The sequence below is a fragment of the Pygocentrus nattereri genome, chromosome 9 (assembly GCF_015220715.1).
Source record: "Pygocentrus nattereri isolate fPygNat1 chromosome 9, fPygNat1.pri, whole genome shotgun sequence".
NCBI lineage: Eukaryota > Metazoa > Chordata > Actinopteri > Characiformes > Serrasalmidae > Pygocentrus > Pygocentrus nattereri.
This window is the reverse complement of record NC_051219.1, coordinates 21,186,026-21,209,651: the sequence shown is the minus strand read 5'-3', so window position 1 is coordinate 21,209,651 and position 23,626 is coordinate 21,186,026. Positions and strand designations below refer to the sequence as shown.

General features: G+C 37.9%; 2 protein-coding genes across 10 annotated transcripts in view; one reads left to right on the top strand and one right to left on the bottom strand.

The window, feature by feature from the left end:
* The first annotated feature begins 1,975 nt into the window (after positions 1 to 1,975).
* LOC108443130 (protein phosphatase 1 regulatory subunit 12B) lies at positions 1,976 to 19,032 on the top strand. Of its 3 annotated transcripts, none has more exons than XM_037541345.1 (8): positions 1,976 to 2,419; positions 9,215 to 9,231; positions 9,368 to 9,497; positions 9,950 to 10,054; positions 10,988 to 11,038; positions 11,474 to 11,524; positions 13,924 to 14,148; positions 16,585 to 19,032. In XM_037541345.1, exons 1-7 carry the CDS (start codon positions 2,315 to 2,317, stop codon positions 14,056 to 14,058), a joined length of 594 nt encoding a protein of 197 aa, XP_037397242.1. In that variant the 5' UTR covers positions 1,976 to 2,314; the 3' UTR covers positions 14,059 to 14,148; positions 16,585 to 19,032. The 3 variants fall into 3 exon arrangements, with proteins under 3 accessions (XP_037397242.1, XP_017579062.1, XP_017579061.1); XM_017723573.2 differs by lacking the exon at positions 13,924 to 14,148 and adding an exon at positions 12,341 to 12,421 and having other exon boundaries at positions 1,981 to 2,419; XM_017723572.2 differs by lacking the exon at positions 13,924 to 14,148 and having other exon boundaries at positions 1,982 to 2,419.
* The window catches only part of syt2a (synaptotagmin IIa), a 77,060-nt gene continuing 72,026 nt past the window's right edge, over positions 18,593 to 23,626 (bottom strand). For all 7 annotated transcript variants that reach the window (XM_017723567.2, XM_037541343.1, XM_017723565.2 and 4 more), the window contains exon 9: positions 18,593 to 23,303. In XM_017723567.2, the coding sequence (XP_017579056.1) occupies positions 23,088 to 23,303 (216 nt within the window). In that variant the 3' untranslated portion in view covers positions 18,593 to 23,087. The remainder of the gene's footprint in view (positions 23,304 to 23,626) is intronic.

Sequence of the window (23,626 nt, the reverse complement as noted above, 5' to 3'; positions counted from 1 at the left end):
TTTCACTGTAATAACATTTACAGTTGACCAAGGCAGAAATTTCACGAGCAGACTTGTGGCAAAGGTGGCAAACTATGATATAGAGCTCTTTAAAGAGCTCTTTTGTGCAACCCATTATACTGCCAGTGTTTGTTAATGGAGATTGCATGACTATGTGCTTGTTTTTATACACCTGTTAGCAATGGGTGTGGCTGAAACACCACACCCATAATTAGGAGGGGTGTCCACATACATTTAAGAAGGAACCATTGAAATTTTACTGCAACTTGCCAAAGACTACTGAACATGGAGGGCCTCTGTTGCCAGGAAGCAGATAGTATAATCTGCAGTTGTAGCACACAGTAAGCATCTCACAAAAGTGCTAATACACAAGAAGCTCTAGATATTTTTTACATTCTGCTTGTAAAGATGTAATAATATAAAACATTCAATAGTACTTACAGTATTATAAGTATTAGGTTTAGCATTTGCCTGCTTATTGGAAAAGTAACACTATACATTATTGTAGCATCCCACTACTGACTCTAACAGTTGGGATGCATAGGAGGTGTGGCCATGTGGAGTGGTGAGCATGAAGCACCATGGGTACCGTTCTGGCAGCGGTGAGAGACATTATTCTAGTAAATAAGTTGCTGATGTTAAGTTTGGGATGTGCAGCAGTGTTGTGTGCGCTTATGGCTGTTGGCGACTTGCCTGCTTTCCCACCATTTTAGTTACTGCTTATTGGTGGCTTTCTCCTGCTGCTGTGTCAATAAAAGAGCAATCATTTGAAGCACTATGTTACCCATGTCTTGTTCTTCTACACCAACGCCTATGTCTTCTTCATGTGCCCTCTAGCAGCCAGGGAGGGAATACAAATGGCAGAGAAGACCGAGCACGGCTGAGGACTGTGTAGAGGAGCAGCGTGGTGAAAACAGTTAGCAAGAAAAAGGTGGTTGAGGCAGTGTAGGCTTGGAACCTGCCGGTAGACAGCAGCCAGCCGAAGTTATGATGAGGTCGCCTGGACGGTGGTTGGTAAGAGGAGGCCTGCCAGTAGGGGAAGGCAGGAGGCTGAAGCCAGTGCAGAAAGGCCCAATGTTGGAGCTGGTGCAAGTGGGCATGGTAGCAAGGCCGGCATGGTGCAGCTTGTGGCTGGTGTGGTGAGATGCAATGGAGGTGTGGTGGGTAACCAGGGGGAGAATGTGGACTTGTTGGGGACAGTAGATGTGCACAACCATGAGCATGTGCACGCATTGTCCCGTGCTGTGTCAATAAAAATCTCATTCAAAGCACTATATTTCATACATCTTCTTTGCCCACACTGAAATGTGGAAATGTGATATTATTGTAAATCTGTAGTTAAGACAGCCACCGAGGTTGTGGTTGAAATCCAGTCCATTAAACAAATCTCCAAAGGCCTATTTCCACAGGCCAGGTCAGTGGAAAGAAAAGCAGTAGTATCTATCTATCTATCTATCTATCTATCTATCTATCTATCTATCTATCTATCTATCTATCTATCTATCTATCTATCTATCTATCTATCTACCAACCTACCTACCAATGCTGCATGTCTTCTGCACATATCAGTGTGCAACCAGAGTGTACATTAACTACATGCAACTAAAAACACTTTGGAAGGCTGCCAGTAGGAGAAGAGAACTCACTGGACCATGTGTCTGAGAGCATAAAAAAGTTTTTTATGGTTTGTTCTTTTTGTTTGCCTCTTAGTCTTCATGTCTTTGTACTTACTCTATGTTCCCAGAGTAAAGGGTGGGGCCAAATCATCCACGAAACGAACAGCTAACAGATTCCTGCCCTTTTTTAGGTCTGGATATGTATGCGTGTGTGTGTGTGTGTGTGTGTGTGTGTGTGTGTGTGTGTGTGTGTGTGTGTTTGTGAGAGAGAGAGCGAGAGAGGGAGTGAGACAGAAAGGGAGAGAGGAGGGAAAAGAGTTTATGAATGTTGGGGGTGTGTGTGGGGAGGGGGAGAAGAGCGAGAGACAAACACAGAAGCAGAGATAGAAGGACTGGAGATCATGAAGTAGAGAAGTGGCTCTGCTTGTTTTACTTTTTCTGTAATGACCACTGTGCCGTGAGTAGGAAGGACGATACGAAGGCAGGCAGCTCCAGCACAGGGAGCACAGAGACTGCAACTCCTCTCCAGTCTTCTCCACCCCCCCCCACCGCCTTCTCTCTCTCTAATTTCTCTCTGACATTTACACCCACCTGTTGAGCGTGCCCACTCCACTAGCTCACATGGTCATTTCAGCAACAGTTCTCTGAACGTGTGGCTACACTCGCTGCCAACCGTCTTGGTCACTTTTTTTGGAGAGATGTCGTCCCTCTACTCACGTAACAAGGATCTGTCCTCTCGCACCAGGAAATCTTTGTCGGACTCACCACCCTCCTCCCCGTCCCCCAGCACCAAAAGCTTCAGAGTAAGAACCAGCTGTGCATGTTTAGACGTTTTTTGAGACTTCGGGATTAAATGTGGAATTTATCAGGGTTGCCTTTGGGGTGTATGGGTAGTATTAGAGTAGTGTATGAAATTCAGCTGTTGAAATGTTTTTTAGAAGCAAGACTCTGTTGCCTCCTTTTTTCAGAGCCAAGAGTGGCTACAGCATCTTCTGTTGTGCCATGAAATGATGTAAATGTGATAATGACCAATGGCTGCATTTGCCTTTGGGACACTAGAACGATTTAGGGTTGGTTTACGTTGTGGAGAACTAATACTCGTACTTTATGGCACGTAACTTTTAAAAGACACCCTGGTGTGCTATTTCTCTGTTGTATATTATTGTATAATGTATATTAATATTTTGGTCTCAAAACTGGAGAAATACAAAATCATATAAGTAGATAAAACCTAAAATGTAATTGTGGTTGGCAACGGTAAAGTGTGATGTTTAACTGTAATAAAATGTGTATAGTAGATCATTTAAAAGGGTGTTTGCAATGACAACCATTTTAGACTACAGTTAAAAAGTAGCTTAATTTTTAACATCGTGTCATGTTTTGCTTTGATCTATGTGAGCCTTTTCCCTGAACTGAAATAGAGCTTAATGTTTTTTTTAATAGTACCGTAAGCTAATGCCTTATGTATTTCCACATTATACTCATAAATTTTTTTCTCCTTATTAGATTAAATCAAAGCCCCTCTTATCAAGAAAAATGGCCATTAGCCACACATTTGATAGATTAATAGCTCAGCGAGATTATGCAAGAACTACATTATTTGGACAAAAGTATTGGGATACATACACATTACACCCACATAGGCATATGCCCTTTGCTACTACAACAGCTTTCACTCTTCTGAAAAACTTTCTACAGGATTTTGGGCTCTGACTGGGGGAATTTTGCCCATTCATCCAGAAGAGCATTTGTGAGGTCAGAGAGTGATATTGGATGCGAGGCCCTAGCTCACAGTTTCCATTCTAGTTCATCCCAAAGGTGTTTGATGGGGTTAAGGTCAGAACTCATTGTGGGCCAGTGTTAAATTCTTCCACACCAAACTTACCCAGCCATGCCTTTAAGTAGCTCGCTTTGTTAAGTGACCCTTATTAGAAATTTCACCTCCACATTTAACCCAACCGTGCAGTGAAACACCACATACACACTAGTGAGCACACACACACACACACACACACACACACACACACACACACACACACACACACACACACACACACACACACACACACATTTTCCTTCAGAGATTTTCCTTTACTTAACCTAAACCAACCTCCTGAAAGCAAAAAGCATTATCCCTCCTCCACCAAACTTTACACTTGGCACAATGCAGTCAGGCAGGTAAGGTCCTTCGGACCTTCGGACCTGCCACTAAGAGAAACATGATTCATTACTCCACAGAATACGTTTCTAGTGCTTCAAAGTCCAGTGGCGGCATGCTTTACACCACTTGGCCGTCATTTTCTTTTGCTGTTGTTGCTTATAAAGGCAACTTGGAACTTGTTAGTTAGTGATAGGCACGGTGTGCTTCAGCACTCAGTGGCCCCACTCTGTGAGTGGTCTATCACTTTGTAGCTAAGCTGTTGCTCTTCAATTTCAAGATAATAGCACTTATATTTGACAGGAGCAGATCTAGCAGGACAGAAATCCCCTATGACAGTGCCATGGTTAGTCGCTGAACTCATCAACACAACCCATTATACTGCCAGTTTTTGTTCATTGAGGCTCTAAGGCTATGTGCTTATTTTTTTTCCACCAGTTAGCAATGTGTGTGGCTAAAACACTTGAACTCAATAATTAGGAAATGTGTCCCAATACTTTTGTTTATATAGTGTATCTAGGATTCCAATATTTGTGAATTGCTATATAAAACCAATGTATACATAACAATATAATAAAAGTACAGCTTTAATTATGTGAATAATTTTTAATATACAAACAGAAAGCTGTATTTGTAAAAGCATACCATGCCATTGTGAAGAGATGCTTTCAAACTACATCAACACAGTTCAAACTGTAATGTACAACTGAATCTGAATTCCTGAAAATACAGTGGCAGACAATTAAAAAATATTAAAAAACCAAAAAAAATGGTTTTATGTTTTGATGTATAATTTTAACCATATTATCTTAAACATCTGTGTCCATTGAACAAAAATTGACATTACTGGCAATAACTGGAAGTAATAAAGCCTACATATTAAGACAACCACGTTAACATAATTTTTTAGTGAAACATTGCAGCATTTTTTGCAATGTACAGTGAGTATTCATAATGATATTCATTGTAGCAGTAACATATTTTGTTATGGTGGTTTAGATGTAAGTTGTTGCTTTGCTTTACAACAAATTCAACCATTTGATTATTCACTATGTCAGTTAAAATACATCAGTGAGTATTTTTAGACCTCAGAAACTTCAGCTCAGTGGGAGAAAGAGACCATTAAAGGCAGTGTTGACGTGAGGTCATGTGTTTACTTCAGTGAAAAGAAGCTTGTAAAATCAGCAGGTGCTGCTCTCCATCTGTTTTGGTTCTAACAATGCAGTATATGACGTGGGTGAAGAAATTATTCTCAAAAAGGAATTGGACTGCCAAAGCTTGAGCTGATTAGGGTGACACGAAGCAAATTTGAAAAAGATTACAGATCTAGGATTTGTTCCCTCGTCCATAAAAACGTATTAGAACAAACCAGTACTGTGTGAATAAATATCATATCAATAATATCAAATATGATTATTATTTATAAATCTGCAAAAGCTGGCGAAAAAATATGTGAATGTCAACATATGTTTACATGTTTGTTCTAATCATAATCTGATTTCTTTTCCATTACTTCCATGCATGCAGTTTGAAATTTCCATGACGACGATGGACTTGTTTTGGCAAGGTTTCCTTGGGAGAAAGAGGAAGAAGCATGTGTTTTATTTTTAGGATACCTCTACTCTTGTTTGCTGGGGCCTTTTTTTCTTTCTATCTGAAACAGCTGTTCTGTAACAACATACAAGCCAACACACTTGTCGGGCAATGTAATATGTCTCATGTTAGAGTATGAGAACATCTGAGAGAACAAAATACAGAAAGAATGAAAAAGGTTGAAACAAAAGGTTATTTTTGTATTGACAGACATAGAAGCTGGAGCCTGGAGAAGCAGATAACGATGGATTCAGTGAGATAGTAATCAACCCTTGAGGCTCTGGAAAGCACAAATGACTTTTATGGAATTGTGTATTGGAACACTCCATTTCAGTATACCGATGTTTACATTTTCCATTTTGCAAGCTGGCAAGATGACCAACCAGCTTTTAGTGGGGGATGCAGGAAAGGAGTGTGAGAGGAAAAGAAAAAAAGTATCTTATAAGTCTTGTCCACAGAGGGCAAAAAAATGTTTGGTTCTCATTCCAACAAAGTAGGAGCACACATGATCAGCTGATCAGACTGGATTAAAGAGATGGAAACAAGTGTACTCCTGCTTGTTTGGTATGAAAACAGCCACCCCAGCCCTTTTTGTAGATATTTGTCAGTAATTTAACTTTCACTTATGATACTTAGGTGTCAAAAATCAGCTTGTGCGTCGGAAATTGTGTGTTATAGGATTAAAATATTTTTTAAAACCCATCATCTTATTATGAAGTAAATATTTCATATCACTTCAGTTCATTCAGATTCTGAATGATCAATTCCATGCTTGTTGACCTTTCTATTTTTGCATGGGGTCAGTATAAACCCATGTCCTCTTCCTGTGAGATTATTCATATACATCTCCAGTTGCTTTAAACTTCTTGATTTTTGCCCTAATAGTGGAACTAGGCATTTTCAACATCTGTTTTCTTGTAGCTCTCTCCTGATTAGTGCAGCCGAACAGCATTTTGTTATACTGCTGTATTCTCTGGTCTTTCTAATAGTGATGAAATTTGGCCAAGTTTCAGGTGTTAATGCTGCCTGGAAAATTAGGCTACATTCTTGTCATGCATATCAATGTGAACTGGAAATCATAATGGATATGATTAATCTTGTGGCTGGATGCATGAACTAAGGTAAATAAAGACAGTTTGCTGACACATTAATGACATAAGTCCATGTATGTTTGTGTGTGGTACAGTACTTTTGCCAAATTTACTCTCAGTAAATATGTGTGGGTGTGGTCAATAAATTTTTCTATATGTGGATTTTGGTCAGTGGTCAACTACTGTGCCCTGGTCACATTGTGTGCACTGTGGTCAGGAAATATGCATATTGTTATAGTCATGAGGACTGTGGGAGAATGGATAATTGAATCTCTGCATGTGCTATTGGCAATATGTGTGTGTGTGTGTGTACGTACGTGCATGTACTGTGGTCTATAAACCCTTCTCTGTGGATTGTGGTCAATAGTACTGCTGTGCCCTGGTCAGGATGTATGTGGTGTGGCCAGTAGCTCTTTCTGCACTGTGGTGAAGTTCTGTTGTGTTCTAGTTCCAGTGAACAGCAGGCTCCTAGGAGAAGGAGGCTGCAGCAGCATAGCATATGACCACATAAGGAGAGGCCTTTCTGCCAGTGTTGTGTAAACATTCTTAGAGCTCAGAACTGTACCTCACCAGAGCCAACATGCCTCCTGCTTCCTAGTTTACTTTCCCTTACGTACTGTAGCACTTAGCCAGGCAGTAAAATTCACAGTTAAAGAGATGTAAAGCACAGACTCACTCCATCAATCTTATATATGTTATATATGTTCAGGTACTGTATATACAGGGCATGGCCAAGCATGACCCTCTACTTCACTCACTCACCACTTTATGCCTGCTGACATTACCAGCCAGTGCTGAACTTGAGAAATGGATGTGGTGTAATTTCTTGTTTAACCACAAACACAAAGCTTTTCCCCCCTTTAAACAAGACTTAAATGACTGTGCTCTGCTTTGTCCTTTTTTGGTATTGTAAGGTCCCTGTCAGTTTGGGCATCAGACCATTTTCCTCTCCAATGTATAATCAAGTTTAGTGTGGATGTGTCTAAACAGGATGTGTGGATGTGTATTTTCGGCCTCTCTATCTCGCTCTGTGAAAGATATCAATCTATAATCTCCAGGAATGTAAGAAGAGAAGATACTTTTTATTCTGTTCTTTTCCTGCTTCTTTGTTTTTAACAAGTCTTTCTCTCCTTGAACTCACCCATGATTTACATTGGTTCTCTGCCTTTTTAGCCTTGTTCCCTTCTCTTTTTTCCAACCATCAGGTTTGTTACTAAACACATCCAGTCCTGGGTGCATCCCTGTATTCTGTAGCTATAGTTGCAATGCAGTTTGTTAAAAGTGCACATCAAATTTGACCTAAGATGAAACACTAATATTTCTCTTCCTCGTGTAGTCATTTACTAATGTATTTTATTGTGTTTTGTAGAGACTCCATGAGAGGACAGTATGTCTAGGATGCTTTAAAAATCATGCCTGTAACTTGCTGCATTTAATGCCAAAAAAAAAACACATGTCAAATGCTTGCTAACCTGCATTAACAAATTATTTCACTTCAATTCAAATTTATTCCTTGACATAAGAAGTAATTTGTGGTGATTTCTGTCACTGAATTGAATTAGATCTGTTGAAGGGACAGTGAAGAGGCACAATTAAAAAAATAAGACAGTAAATAATGTTCAACATTTTACGTAGTCAAGTTAGGGCTATGAACTTGTCATTGTACTTGAACTGAACATTCTGAACATGCTGTTCATGTTCATCAGTTGTGTACTGAAAAGCAAGGCAGAGAAAAAGAACAAAAAAGTCTTCCATGTAGGTAAACTTTGAAACCCAATAGTAAAAGTGCTTTGTCCATGTACAAAAAAAGTCAAATATACCTAATTTTGATAACCTATTTTAGAAACATAGTAATACAGGTTAGCTTTCGCAATTCTTAAATTTTTTTTAAAAAGAAACAAACAAAAAAAATACTATGTGTCACGATTGGCTCCTCCCACTCCATGTGCCTTTTTATTTTGGTTTGTCTATGTGCATTTTTTTTGGTTTTGTAACTCCGCCCCTGATTGTTTGCACCTGTCCCTCGTTACCCCTGTGTACTTAAGCCCTGTGTTTGCCTCTTGTGTTTGCCGGTCTTTGTATAAATATATCGGTCTTTGTTGTATGTCCTTGCCCTGTTTGAATCTGTTTATAGTTTGTCATGTCCGTATTGGCTCTTTGACCCTGGACCGTTTTGACCACGACCCTGGATTTGCCCTTAATAAATCTAGCTTATCTCAGCGTATGCGTCTACCTCCTTGCTCCGCGTTACACTATGTCCTTATGTCATTATGTATGTAAAACATAGAACTGGAATGCTATGTTTTTGAGACCAGTACAATGAGGTTTCTTTGTTTGTTTATTTATTTATTTAAGACCAGATTCCAGACTATCATTAGCCATGAGATTTCTGCCTTTAGCATAAATATATAAAAAATCTATCCAGATCTTAGTTAGTGTTGATCAGTACATAGCAGGCAACCAGTAGCATTAAATGACATAACAGAAACAAATGTGACAGAATTGATAAAACTGTGTTTTTTTTCACCAGGGTTTTTGCATTGGGAATACATTACACAACCTCTTAATAAATTATTTTTTTGTTACTGCACATACCATAGCAGAAAGGGTGGGAAGGAGCTAATTTATATGTTATTTTTTTCATGTTAGAATGATATTTATAAATGCTGGTCTATGAAGTTAAGGTGATGAAAAGTAGCAGTTTATTATCATAAAATCAGGTTGAAAGTACTTTACCTTGTGACTTTCTTTTGCAGCATGATAGAACATCTAGGTGAGTACTGAACTTTCTTTTTTGCTTCTTGTTTTTTTAAAAAAATGGAAATACAATGTATAATAAATATGAGATCATATAAAAAGAATTGTTATAAAATTATCCAAGACGTTGCACAAATATCCGCTTTTAACAGGTCAGATGGCAGTGGTGTAGAGGGCTCATCAGAAAGACTCAGTCGTACCAGCTCCTACACACGTAGGGAGAATCGCTTAGCTTCTCTGAATAAGACCGATGACGACTCCACCAGCAAAGACTACAAGAAAGTTAGTAAACATACCACTTGTTACCATTTGATTAAGTACTTGAGCAGTTTCTTTCATGGCTATAAATATAAATTGGATGTCAAGATGTTAATATAATGTAAACAAAATGTATCCCGTTCAGTACAGTTCTGTGTGACAAATTGGTCTTCTTGTTTAAAACACAGAGACAAAGATCTGTAATGAAATGGTCTTCACCAATCGAGGGATGTTTACTCCAGTTCATGTTAGTAAACATTTTATTAACAGAGCAGGACGAACAACAGAGTGAAATATAGGCCTTCTTTAAAAACACAGAATAACTTTATTATAACAATTACATTGTCCAAATTCAGCAGCCACTAAGATTTTAATAAGTCCTCATTACTGATGTTCATTGGTAAAGCGTAGATCAGCAACTTCCCTAGCTCTGGGGATACCTTTGGCAGCTTGAATTGTTTATTTCATTTTGCCAGTTGTATGAGGATGCGCTGGCAGAGAATGAGAAGCTAAAGACTCGTCTGGAGGACAGCAAGCAAGAGCTGGCCAAAATCCGTTCACAGCTGGACAGAGTCACACAGGTGAGGGCACACTCAGCCAAGCTCTGAGACAAAGATTTTCTATGGCTATAAAAATTTGTTTGCCCCAAATCTTCAGAGAAGTGTGAAAACAGCACTGCTCACTGGTTCTCTGTTTACAATTAAATCTCTGAACCAACATTCTCTAAAGCAGGCATGTCAAACCAGGGGAATTCTAGGCCAAAGTGCTCATCATCTAATGCTCTGAAATCAGTTTATGAATGCCTTGCTAAATAGCTGATGAGCTGTATCAAGTGTGCTTAATAAGGCAGCGTGCTGGAGTCTGCAATGCTATGGCCCACAAGGACTGGAGCTTGACACATTCTCTAAAGCCAATAGTCTCTATAAAAGCAAGTAGTATATATCTGAATGTCTGGATGGAGGATTCAAAGTGCAAGCAGTGATGATAGTATCATGACTACCTCAGAACTAGTTACAAATTTACCACAGAGAGAATGTTGCTAGATTTTAATGAGTGGGTGCTATTGTCATGTTGAAAGTCTCTGGTGGTGCAGCATTTTAAGTGGGCAGTGATTTTTTATTTTTTTTTACTTGGACTTTAAATTTTAAATAAGGAAAAACGTGATGTGTATATATGCCAACACTGATCTTGCTTGACAGCAGGCTGCATTCAAAACAGACCAAAATCAAAAATCCAAAAGTTTTGCATTTTATTAACTCATATTTCATAGACTACATATACGTACAACATTTTTCTATAAATGGGGCAGTTGACACATTTTACAACTTCTTTTTGTATTTTTTCATTTTTTATATTCTAATTACTACATGTAATATTTTTAAATGCTACCTTTTTTACATGCACTGTACAAGGTCATTTCTTTATTATTATGTTTTCTTCTTGTCTTACCAAGATATATTCATATTGTACCATTTTATTATTTTATGCTTCTGTTTATTACCTTTGTCTTTCAGAAGCAGGACAGAATTTCAGAGCGGTCCAGTGTGTTTGAATCAGAGAAAAAGGTATATATACATATATATGTATAAACTATCTCCGTATTTTGCTGAGCATCTTGCAATATTTTGTGTCTACAGCAGTCTGTTCATAGCCTTTTCAGTTTTATTTACTTGTCACCATGTCAGTACCGTGGCGTCAACTGTACTTTTAATGTTACTGTTATATTTATAGGGGGTGGCTTTTACTAACTCAGCACAGAAGCTAAGGTTGTGTACTCAAAAAATCAAAACAATGTCCGATTTCAATTTTGATGACCACATTTTAAAATAAACCGCATTTTAAACTTTCGTTGTAAACTAATGAGGCACACATCAGATATTAAACTGCATCTGGGGTAACTGCTAAATTTACCCGTAACCTGATAAAAAATACTTCACCAAACTATTCTTTTAAGAAGGAATCTCAAAGTAATGTCTTACTGATTATCCTTTTTTGTGAAGGAAAAGCAGGCATTGGAGAAGAGAGTATCTGACATGGAAGAAGAGCTTAAGGTAAGAGAGTGACTATGCCTCTACAATATGCATGTGATTAAACCAGTTTTATGAATTTCATGTGCTAGTCCGTGTCCCTAAAACGTAGCATGCTGTGTTAGCTAGTTGTAATACAGCTAAGCTAAGCTGAGGCAGCATGTTTGTGTTTGTGTTCTAACTAGAATTATCCGTTTATGCTGACTAATTTTATATTATGCAGATGTTTAAGCTAGCTCAGGTATAGACAAACACCAAAGCCATGAGAATGTGCTCTTGCCATGTATTGCTAGTCTGAGACAGTGCTTGATAGCCTCACAGCATCCTGCTGCTGCAGTATTACGTGGTGACCTAGTTCCTGTTGTGCTGGAGCCAGTACAGAACCCACCGCTCAGACCCTGGGACAAGGCATAGTCTTTGTTCAACATTCCAGCAGTAATTGCACAAAGTTGACATTTTGAGAGGCTAAGAAGAACACTGGCATAATACATTTTGAAAATTCAGCGTGATTAAGAAAATACCTGCATCAGCTGTGGTGGTAAGCTAAAGTGATGAATGGGATGTTAGAAAGCCTTTGGTCCGACCTACATTTAAAAGTCCTGGGCAAAGCAAAATGACTACTTTAGAGACACATGGGGCAGATTCAGAACATGTGTTCTTCTCAGAGACAGTACTTTTAGCCCCCCCCCCCCCCCAAAAAAAGGGTCGTGAATTAGCAATGAAACTGGCATCATTTTGATTCAACGTATTTATTCATGCTAAGTTGCTATCTAGACTCACCTGATGTGAGGAAGTGGCAGGCACTTAATTGACTGGTATATATTGTCCCTACTGCCTCAGAAGCCTGCCCCAGTGAGGTTTCGCTGTGGCTACCAGCCCTGAGTTGATCCTCGGCTGGAGTAAGGCAAAAGGGGGAAAATGGTGAGTGGCCAAAACCACTACTGGTTGCCTGCTCACAGACACTCATCTTCCACATAAAGGCATGAACACACATTGGTCACTGCAATATATAACAGTGCGTGGCAGCCTGATCACAGTTCTCTGTCTTATCACAGTAAGTTGAATGTTGATTGTTGTTCCTCTTGCTATGCTGGAGATCTCGATAGATTTTAGGGTTTTTGTAAAAATAGTAGTTATATAGCCATCAATTAATATTCTGCAAATTAAATAATGTTAATTGATGGCTACTAGTTTACATTCATTGGTAGTCATATTATCATGCATGCTGAAGCTATTTCTTAATGGGACTAGTCCTCATAAATTTCATATGTCATTTTATACTATGAAGACAGTTTGGAGGCTGTGTAGTTAACCAGAACCTCACTGATTGGCATGACATATTCATATAATATTTTAGTTACAAGCTTGTAAATGTTGTCTAAACTCGTCCAAACTATTGTCATGGTATATAATTTCTTTACTGGGATGCGAGAAATCCCAATAGCGATAACCAGTAAAGAAAACTGAGGAGGCTAATTTTGTCCTGTAAACCTTTATCTAAAGGGGCATCTCCTTTTGGCTTTTCCTCTTCACCATTCTCCTTAATCCATGTTTTATTCAGGGCTCAATGTTCTGCTCCAGCTTTGAACAATGTAGTGTGGCACATGCCCACATGACACGTTAGAACCACAAAGCACACTTATGAGTTAATTCAGACAAACCTGTCAGCAGTATGTGCAAGCACAATCAGTGAATTGCACCAGGCAAAAGAACAACTTAGTTTGCCGTTTGCCGCATGGCCTTTAGATGTTTTTAGGGTTCAAATCACAGCCAGAGATCTGGCAAAGAAACCTGGAATGGTGGTCCCAGATCTGTGGGTCAGGGCATGAAGAGGGTGGGGTGGGGTGGGGGGTGGGGGGGTTCTTCTGTAATGGTGTTAACCCACAGGACTTCTGCACACACTGGTGTAAGTGATCCCACTGAGGTTAACCACAGATCCTTCAAATGTCTTATGTAAGCCAATGTTGAGAAAATAGTTAGAGTTTGGCAGGTTGTATACTGAAAACTTTTCAGATTGCTGTGCTCATCCATGAATGACATGGACATATTTCCAGAGATATTTGCTATTTATGTTTCAGGGTTGCTAGCCGAGTTTGAATTCAAAGATAGAACACAAAACTACACCCACAAATGTACTGTCTTTCCCCGTACTGTACTACCCCTTTTCAGTCCTGCTTTTAAGAAGTGCTGTTTGCATGGTTTGTAACATTGTTGTATTAGGCTTGCATGCCACTGTGTACTCTTTCCAATTCTTTCTTCTGTCTTTGATCCTTATTATCTTTTGCTTCCTGGCTTTACACTACACTTAAACTCTGATACACCTTCTCTAGCTCTCTTTTCTTCATTTCTTTTTCTTCTCCACACTTTTAGGCTAATTCATCCCAAATTCTCCTTCTCTCTTTGTGCACCCCTCTTCTCTTTAGACGCTCCCTGCGCTGGATCGGCTGCGGGCTTTCCGCAGGGCGAATGAGCGCCTGCTAGCAGAGAACAGAGCCATGCTGCGCATCTTCAATTGCCTTGCCCAAACAGCTTCCGTTCCTGAGACGGAGGATCTCTAGTCCTCCTCTCTTGCTCTCTGTCCTTCTCTTCTTTCTCCTCTGTTCTGCCCCCTGCCATCACCTCTTCCTCTGCATCTCCGTTGCTACCAGGCAGGTCTTCGTATTCCTTATTTTCTCCCTTGCACAGCTTGACTCACTCTATCACTCTCTGTAACCCCCCTCCAATTCTCCATTGGGCATGAAGAAGCCATTGCATTCTTCCTGCAGCCGATGCCTTTGAAGATATTTTTAGAGGGATTTGCATCATGGCTGAGAGACTCTGCGATTCTGTCAAGTGTGTTGAGTCCAGCACACTTTTGCAGGATGTAAGCTTTGTACTGCCATTCAGATTAATACAGCAGCAGTATTTATGGCACGGATTTATAGCTAAATCCTGCCAAATTACAATATGTTGAGATTGGTTAATAGAAAGATGTATGGGACTATAATCATTTATGTGGTTAAGGCCTTTGCAGCGGTGCCTGTAGAGCCCTCTGTGTCATCTAGAGGATGAGTGAAAGTGATAAATGATAGCCAAATGTTCAAACTACTTAAAGTTAAAATCCTTCGTTTTTTTTTCTTCACTGTCTTTTCACTGTCTAAACTGGAAAAAAATCACACCGCACCAAGTGTCACACGTGTGTCTAAGAGAGAGAGGGAGAGAAGGAGAGAGAAAGGGAGATTGGGGAACTAATGTCTGGGTTAATTTTGAATGAGAACTAGCACAATCAGCCTTTGTTTTATCTAAAACTTGTGCTCATATGAAGTCACGAGTGAATGCTTTCTCTGCCTTACTGTTTTACTGGCAGTTATTGTATTCAGTGCACTGTTAGGGACAGATGACCCAGAGTGCAGAGGTAGACAGCATCTTTCTATTTTATATTTGCACAAATAACATACTGTAAACTACAGTGCCATCTAGATTTATTGGTGTAGTGAGCAAAACGGAGATAAGTAAAGGCTACAAAAATTTACCCTGTCATAGCAAGAAAAAAACACTGATTTTCTCACATAATTCAGGTCCAACCAAAGTCTTGGCACAATATAATAACTCCATGTGCCAACCTTTGCTGTTTCATAATAGCAGAAACTTCTAGCAAGCCTCCTGAATACTTTGATGGCTTGGAGGTGGCATCTTGGATATTGTATTATGGAAATAAGGCCAAATGTTTTATGCGCCCATATATAGTGGGTTGGAGAGGCAGTTTTGCCTCTCACAGCAAGAATTTGCTGTGAAGATGTATGTCAACTGACCCCAAGCACGGTAAATAGGATGATTTGAGTGGCCAAAGAAGCTCCAAGGATCACAGCTGTGGAATTTCGGACATTAGTTAGGGCTTGGGGTTGTAACATCTTCCAAATTGCTATCAGACACCAGCTAGTTTGCTAGATGTTACTGGAACTTTCAGTGGGACCATGTTCTATAGGTTCTAATAGGGTTTTTCGGCAACAAATACTGGAGGTGAGTTTGGCATACACATAAAGATAGCCATGCAACAAAGTACCTCACCCATGAAGAAAGGTGGTGGATCTGTGTTGCTGTGGGGCTGTTGTTCAGATAAATGGTATCAAGGACTCTATCATGTACCAGCAAATATTGAATCAAAACCTGACTCCCTCAGCCAGGAAGTTTAAACTTGGATCTTGCAGCTGGACAGTGATCCAAAGCATACCTCAAAATCAACACAGAAATGGTTCACTAAATACAGAGTCATAGTTTTGCCATAGTTATCCCAGTCCCCTGATGTAACCCCATAGAAAACCTGTGGGATGAGCTGAAGAGGAAAATCTGAAGGATCTTGAGAGACTCTGTATTGAGGAATGGTCTCACAGTCCCTTGCCCTATGCTCTCTAGTCTTATTAAGCATTATAAGAGAAGACTCAATGCTGTTATCTTTGCAAAGGGAAGCTGCACAAAGTATTAAATTAAGGGGTGCCAACAATTGTGGCTCACAAATTTGAGAAAAAAACAATATTTTTGAGGGCACTGAATTTGATTTCGTTCGAGTATTATTTGAGCTTCCCCCATAATAATAAATGTTTAGCATGTGCCACTATGTGTGTGTGTATATAGTTTAGATCAGTCAGAACAGGTTCTTTGGCATTTTGTCTTTATTATTACAAATTTAGTTCTTGGGCATGAATTGTTTAAAAAGGAAAACCATTAGTTGGTTTAATACATATGTTAAATATGTTAAGTTTTGTTCTTATTTAGTAGCAATGCTCATGAGAAAAAAACATTTATTTTTAATATCATGGATTTTTACACATTGATAAATTTGATTCTGTCATTTTTCAGTGTTTAAGATTAGTCTAATGAAGAGGAAAGGCACATCCTTTTATGTTATTCTTCATGTCAGAAATTAAATTAATACAATTTCACACAAACTTTTACAATAAATTCACATGTAGCATCATGCTGATCTTGAATAATTTTTACTTGGCTTTAGCTTTATATTTATAGTAATGAGAATATGCCAACAGGGGAGATATTAGGCATAACTACACACTGTAAAAGTTCTTTCTCATCTCATGTCATTGTTTCAGGTTTTGGCAGAACTAAAGTCAGATAACCAGCGACTAAAGGATGAGAATGGGGCCTTAATTCGAGTCATCAGCAAACTCTCCAAGTGAGGTCAGGCCGTGCGTAGGATACACACCAAGAGACTGGCTGAACAGCACCTTGCGTTATTTCTGCCATTTACACCCACTTTCTACCTTCTGAACTTAAATGACCATTTACACTAGATAATGGTTTCATTCTCTTTCTTTCTCTCTCTCTGGCTCTTTCTGGATATTGCAAAGGTAGAGACCAACTACCTTACTGATAAAATTCCCCAAAATGTTCCTGTATAAAAGACTGGCTTTGATCAGCAATTTTTTGTAGTAGATTTTTTTAGATCAATTGAAGACAACTGTAAATGCCCTTCTGGAGAATCATACGGTGTAAGCTTTGTCCAGCTCAGTTACACTGTATAACATGAGAATTTTTTTTTTGTTTTTTAAACACCATTTCCAAGGATGGGCTCCATTGTTAAATGGGAAATGAAGCCATTATATCTACCTGTATATGGTACTTTGATGTATAGGATTTTAAAACTTTTTTTTGGTCTACTCCTTGTTTATGTATAATTTTGGAGAGGCCAAGAGAGATAGGTAGAAGAGTTACCTGCTAACATTGTTCAATGTTTTGTGGCTTTATTTTTTGTTTTAAATATTTATGTTTATTGTTTATCTAAAAGAGATTTAAAATATTGGGTAATGTATTTATCAAGCTAAAGTTAAAAGAGAAAAAAAAATTCGTAATCACATCACAAATTTAAAGTGGTATAATTTTAAAGCTCACAGCACTTTGTTTTAAGCTTGTTTATGGCACACATATATTTATCATAATGCACTGTAAAACCCTGAATGGGAAGTGGATTGCTGTAGCATATGTACCGCTGCCGTCTGCTTTTGTTGTGTGTTCTGGAATGAGAGCAGCTTAGGTTTCTAGAATTCTTAAAGGAAAAGAAGGAAATGAAGGAAAACTACCTGTGCGAATACCACAATATGGTTGTTAAAAAAAAAAACCAGTACTAGTCAGAGGTTTACACACATCTATTATCACTGTTCTCCATTTTATCATCAAAAAAGATTTTTTGCAAATATTCGTTCTATTTCCTGTCTATGTACATGTCTATTTCCTTTTCTCAGTAATGACTTATTGACAGCTACACCTCCTTTAACACCCATAGTACTCTCACTTGGGAAGGATGGACAAAAGCAATGTTTATAAACATTTTGGTGGTCCCTGAGATCTAGCATGCTTAGGAGTTCCATTTCCTTTACATCTTTTAATCATTTTTGAGCTCCAGTTTCGGGAACTGTTTTTATACTAATTTGTCCTTTCACTGTTCCCTTTCTTATGCAAGTGCAATATCTGATATCGAAATCTCATCTGACATATCTTCTGAAAAATGAATAACTTTTACTTAATTTTAATTAACGTTTTTGACTAAAGGTGAAATATAATTTAATGAAACATAATGAAACGTCTTATATTGAAATGTTTTAAAATACGAGAAACATACATCCACCCAGGTGTCCACACTTGTGATTGTACAGATTAGCATCGTTATTTCCCATATTACAATACTTAATCACTTGTCAGTAAGCCATTACTCAGTTATGGACATGTAGTTGTGCCATACTAAAGATTGTTTTTATTAAACCAGTTTCACTAATTTTGATTAAACATAGAAGAATAAAGTGAGAAAGCTGTTTCCGGTAAGGACTAACTAGTAAAGTCTGCATTCCAAGCCTTGTCTGGGACCAAAGGACTTGAAAAACTTTTTAGTCCTTTTATGTTTCATGCTTATAAAAGTGATGATCAATAAGCCAACAGTGTTGGGCATGTTTTACACAATAAGCAGCAAAAGTTAATAAAAACTCTAATTTTAATGTAATCTCATAATATAAAAACCCTTGATGGAAGAACAAATGGAATATTAACATGTATACAATTTCAAACAAAAAAGCAAATGAATAGTTTTAATTAAAAGTCTTTTATTTATTTTTTTTTACCTTGTACAGAGCTGCTAACACATATGATAAATCTGTATCGAGATATTTGGTTCCCGTGAGGTCTTTACAAGGATCAATTATGTTCTTGTACTGTCTGCTAGAGGGTCGTGGGAAAGTCTGTGAGCAATATATTTTCTTTTTTTTCTTTGCAAAGTGTCTTATCAAGGGCTAAAGCATGCGACTGGTCCACACTAGGCACAATGTTACGGACATGAACACACACACACAAAACACTGAGACGAGAACAAACATAGCCTGAGGACATAACTTCGCAGCCTCCTGATTCAAGGAGCAGAACACCATAGAGAGAGAGAATAAAGAAAACCAAGAGGGAGTTTTCATTTTGATAACGGATCTACAGTAAAGGCAGATGATGAAAAGTGTTATAAGGGAGATTGACCGATTGACAGTTGTTTTCTTCCTTTCACATTCAAAATAAAAACCTTACACAGTAACCTCTGTTGAACTGTTGACATTTCATGTCTGGTCATGCAAGAAATTTGCTTCCATTTGGTAACAAGACAATGTAAGAAGGGCTAAAACATCTCTGTTATGGAGGAGTCTCTCATTTTTCTTTAAGACAAAACAAGATCTACAGAGGACAACAAAGCAAAAGCAAGCTGAACAAAGAGCTGAGAGTAAATTATAAATACCCCTCATGTGCCCTGATGTTTTTCACATTGTTAAAAGAAAAATAAAAACAAAAACTCAAACATTTTTTTCTGTTCCTTACTATTGCTCTCAAATATTTTTGTTTGTACAAGTTTGGAGTACCACCTCTCAGTGAGTGACATCTAGGAATGTTCCTAATCATTGTGCATTGTGCATGCAGCCATATAGGCAGATGGCAGTGCTCAGTTTACCAAAAAAAAAAAAAAAAGGAAAATTAAAAGTTTAAGTTAAAGGGCCTATGCATTATTGTTGATGCATACATACACCAGGCAAACGTCTGATATGCCAGTTGAAGGTACCTGGGAAGAATATGCATAATGAATAATTCCCTAACTGGTTCCCCAAAAAGTAAAAAGTAAAAGTGCCCATACTGGTTATTTCATTTCAAAACGATAAACATTGGTATGTTGAAACAGTCCTCATGAACAGCCTCTACTCACAAATGATGCATGCTTATCATAAACAAGAACTAAATTGCACACCAGTTATGTGTTTTTGAACATATATGATTTGTAAAGTAATTGCTTACTTATTGTGCAGTACACAGATGTACATTGTTTGCAATCATTCTCATACTTTCACAGCAGACTTTGTGTCAAATCAAGGCAGTTACAAATAAACAAACCATAAAAACAAACAAACTGAATAATTTGATTGAAACATTCTAATACATAAAAATGTTCCTAAAAACAAAAGAATATACACATCAGTAAGAGAGACTGGCTATTGCAGGTTAAACTACTGTTGCCACTAAAAATAGCACATTTTCAGGTAACAGTGTTCCCCCATAGCTTCACAGACTCAATGGAATGTTGAGGAGATACATAGGCCTACGTGAAGGAGACATTAAAATTACTTTAAGAATTTAATCTACATAGCTGAGCTCCAAAGAATTAGTGCTCAAGTCTTATGGCTTTATTTTATTCACACCCACACACACTCACACACACACACATACACACACACACACACACACACACACACACACACACACAGAGTTACTGGCTAGTTAAATGCTGTAATGAAGTAAAATGTGGCTATAGCATTATTGTGAAATAAGACATTTAATTAATATAAACTGAAAGAAGGGGACCCCAAGTTTTTTCCCAAAACGCAATGATACTATTGTGCTAAGGCAAGCTTTTTGCCATGTTGAAAACTTGTTCAGTTTGGTCCAAAAAAATCACGTTAAAATGACAAAGTCAGATAAAATGGCAGTACACGTGACTTCTTTTATTGGCACCGATCGTGGAAAAAAAAAACGCTTAGGAGTCTGTCCTAATCAGAACATCAAATATTTTATCATCCAGACCCCCACACTACACTTGAATGTTCCGAAGTGATGGTAAAATCATATGAATTGGACTTGGAGCCCCCATGGAAGCTTTTACTTCCACAAACACATTTAAAAAACAAGACCAAATATTACTCTGCAAAGTGAAAATGAACTTGTTATTTGATAAATACAGTTTATCTGTTAAAAATGTTGCAAGTAGACGTCAAGCATGCGGCTACATTTTCATCCTCTAATAGTTTACGCAAAGCACTGAACATTTGCTTATGATAGCTAGGGATGGGCACATTGTGAATATGAAGACTAGTTTAGTACAGTTCACATTCTCTCAATACCCACTCATGGAAAATACATATTTACTTCAGTTAGAAAATATACAGAGCATCTTTTCCCTTCCCTTTTTGTTATTAAAATGACAAATAACACCTACTTACATACACAATATATTTTTGCTTTGTCTCTGAAACATGCTCATCTTTTTATTGAAACATGCAATATCATTAAGTAGGAACTATGCATATATAGGCAAAACTACACACCAATGGTTGGGGGGTGAGGGGTGTTTGCTGCATTTCATTGGTATTTTCAGAACTAAGAATGGTAAATCTGAAGGGACACATATTATTGACAAATTAAATAAGGAATGGAAATATTGGTTGCCATATGGGTCATAGTGGAAGAACAAATGAATAAATACGTTAACAAAAACATTCAGACTCCCAAGGAGACATAAACTGCACTCAGACTGCACTGTAAATGTGTCAATGTAAATACCTGCTATTTCAGAGTCTAACAATATTATTGCAATAGAGTATAGCTCAGCAAAAGAGCTTTTTTGTTAATTTCGTGAAGGTTGGCTTACAGTGTTTCAAGTATACAAAAACTTCAAAAATTCCTAGTCTGAAACCTGCTAATTCAGAATCTAATGATGGGTCTCTAAATAATATCTGGTTTAGAGGTTTTAGACCTAAAAGCATTACATTAAAACATTTTCCATATTATAGCTTGTAGTTATAGTTTAAATTCCCAGTTGGTGTTTTAAAAAGTTGCCATGAAGTTAGTCCATACCACACATGTAAAGTAGGCAGTATGGTGTGTTTTAGGTGCCCGAAGAATAGTCACATTTATTTAGCTTTTGAAATGCTTCTATTCAGTGAGAGAGATCCATAGTCTCATAATAATTAGTCCAGCATTCCAATAATACATATTCTCAGTTTTTAAAAACATAAAATCCGCAAAACCAGATGACTTGAATAAAAGATGCACCACCACATAAGTCGACAGATTGATATACACAACCAAGACCCACAGAATATAGCTATATCCAGTAGTGCAAATAGTTTTAGCAGTTTGGTAAGCTGTGTATAAAATACACATATAACAGTACCCACTTTCAGACCCTTTCATTTCATTTCAAACCATAACAAATGATGGTTATAGAACAAAATAATGCATAAAATGAGGAAACACATTCACACTGAATTATGCTAACTGGGTCCAAAATATTACAATGCTATAAATAATAATTAATAAAACCAGACAATGAGCACTATCGCATGCATTAATGAAACAAACTAATCTGATCAATAAGAATATAATAAGCACTTTTTATAGCATAAAAAACAGTGTACTCATCACAATTCTGGAAAAAAAGGAGTCAAGAAGTAAGAGCATTCTTGAGTCATTGAACAGTAAATGAAAAAGCAAAATGTTTTCCATTTAAAGTGCTCAAGCAGAACAAATGTGTTTAATGTACGAAAACCAAAGGATGGATTTAATAGGAAGGCGTCCCTGGCAGTCAAGAATTGCTTATTTTATGATGTTCAAAGGCTTGTATCCTTTTTGTTAGAAAGACAGATACAGGACTTGTTATGAGACTGTGGAAAGGTCCAGCACTCTAGGAACTCATGGAGCACACTTGTTGAGGTGATAGATTGCAGGCAGTAATGTTGACACCCAACAGACTTCTTTTCAGTTGGAGGCATCCAGTCCAAACACTAACCCCCTTAAAATTGATTCAAATTTCATAACAAACCATCCTCCCAGACACAACATGTAGAATTAAAAAAAAGATATGTATTTTGTTTTATTCTTATTACTAAAGAAGACTGTGATAATATGATGGAAGTGGAAGATTGGGTATCTTTGTGATCCTCGTATTGATACTTGATCTTATAAAATAAGGTTCATTATAGGACATTGGGATCTATAAGCTAAGTCTCTAAGAAGACAATGATAATAGTTTTATACCTCCTTGCATTTCATTTCTGATGTTTAGCATGTCTTATCTTCACATGTATTTTATTTATCTTGATTTTATATCACATCTCATTTTTAAAAAGGATTAACAGTTGAAATGGAAACCTGCTTTTACCATCTTTTTCTATTTTTTTGTCTGATCTCATGTATCATGCAGTGCTGGTTGGATGGATGGAAAATATGCAAAACATACTGAGTGGGTGAAAGGGGAGGAGAGAGAAAGTGGAAAGGTGGCAGTGTGCGTGGGTAAATGTAAGATTTACTTCTTGGCAGTGAGGCCTGCTAGCTCAGCGTCCACTTCCTCTTCGGGCCTGAGAGGATGCCACTGGGCGATCGGCCGTCGTGGGTTGGCGATCATGTCTGACCAGTGCCTGAGCGCTGTTCCCTGCGCTTTGCTGCCCACCCAGATTTTACCGATGGCATCGTTTTTGCCAATCTTGTCATAGTCCAGCACTGTGATCACGGCTTGGATTTTCTGCGAATAAAGAGAGCTGTTAGTCATCACAACACAATGCACAGACATTATTATCTGAGTTACTGCCCCAGATCTTTTTGGACCAGTGCTGCATATTTTACTAAATAGTTAAATTTCAACTTAACAAATGAATTAAGTTTGATCAGAAGATTTTTTTAAACACACAGTCGCATAAAGACAGTCACATAATATGCTACTTGCATAGACTTCAATAAGACCTTAATAAAGATAGTTCTCCATCAGTAAGGAGCTGAGATAAAATGGGGATTAACTTGCTGTGGATGTGATCTCCAATTTTATAACATTTGAGTATCAGCAGGCTA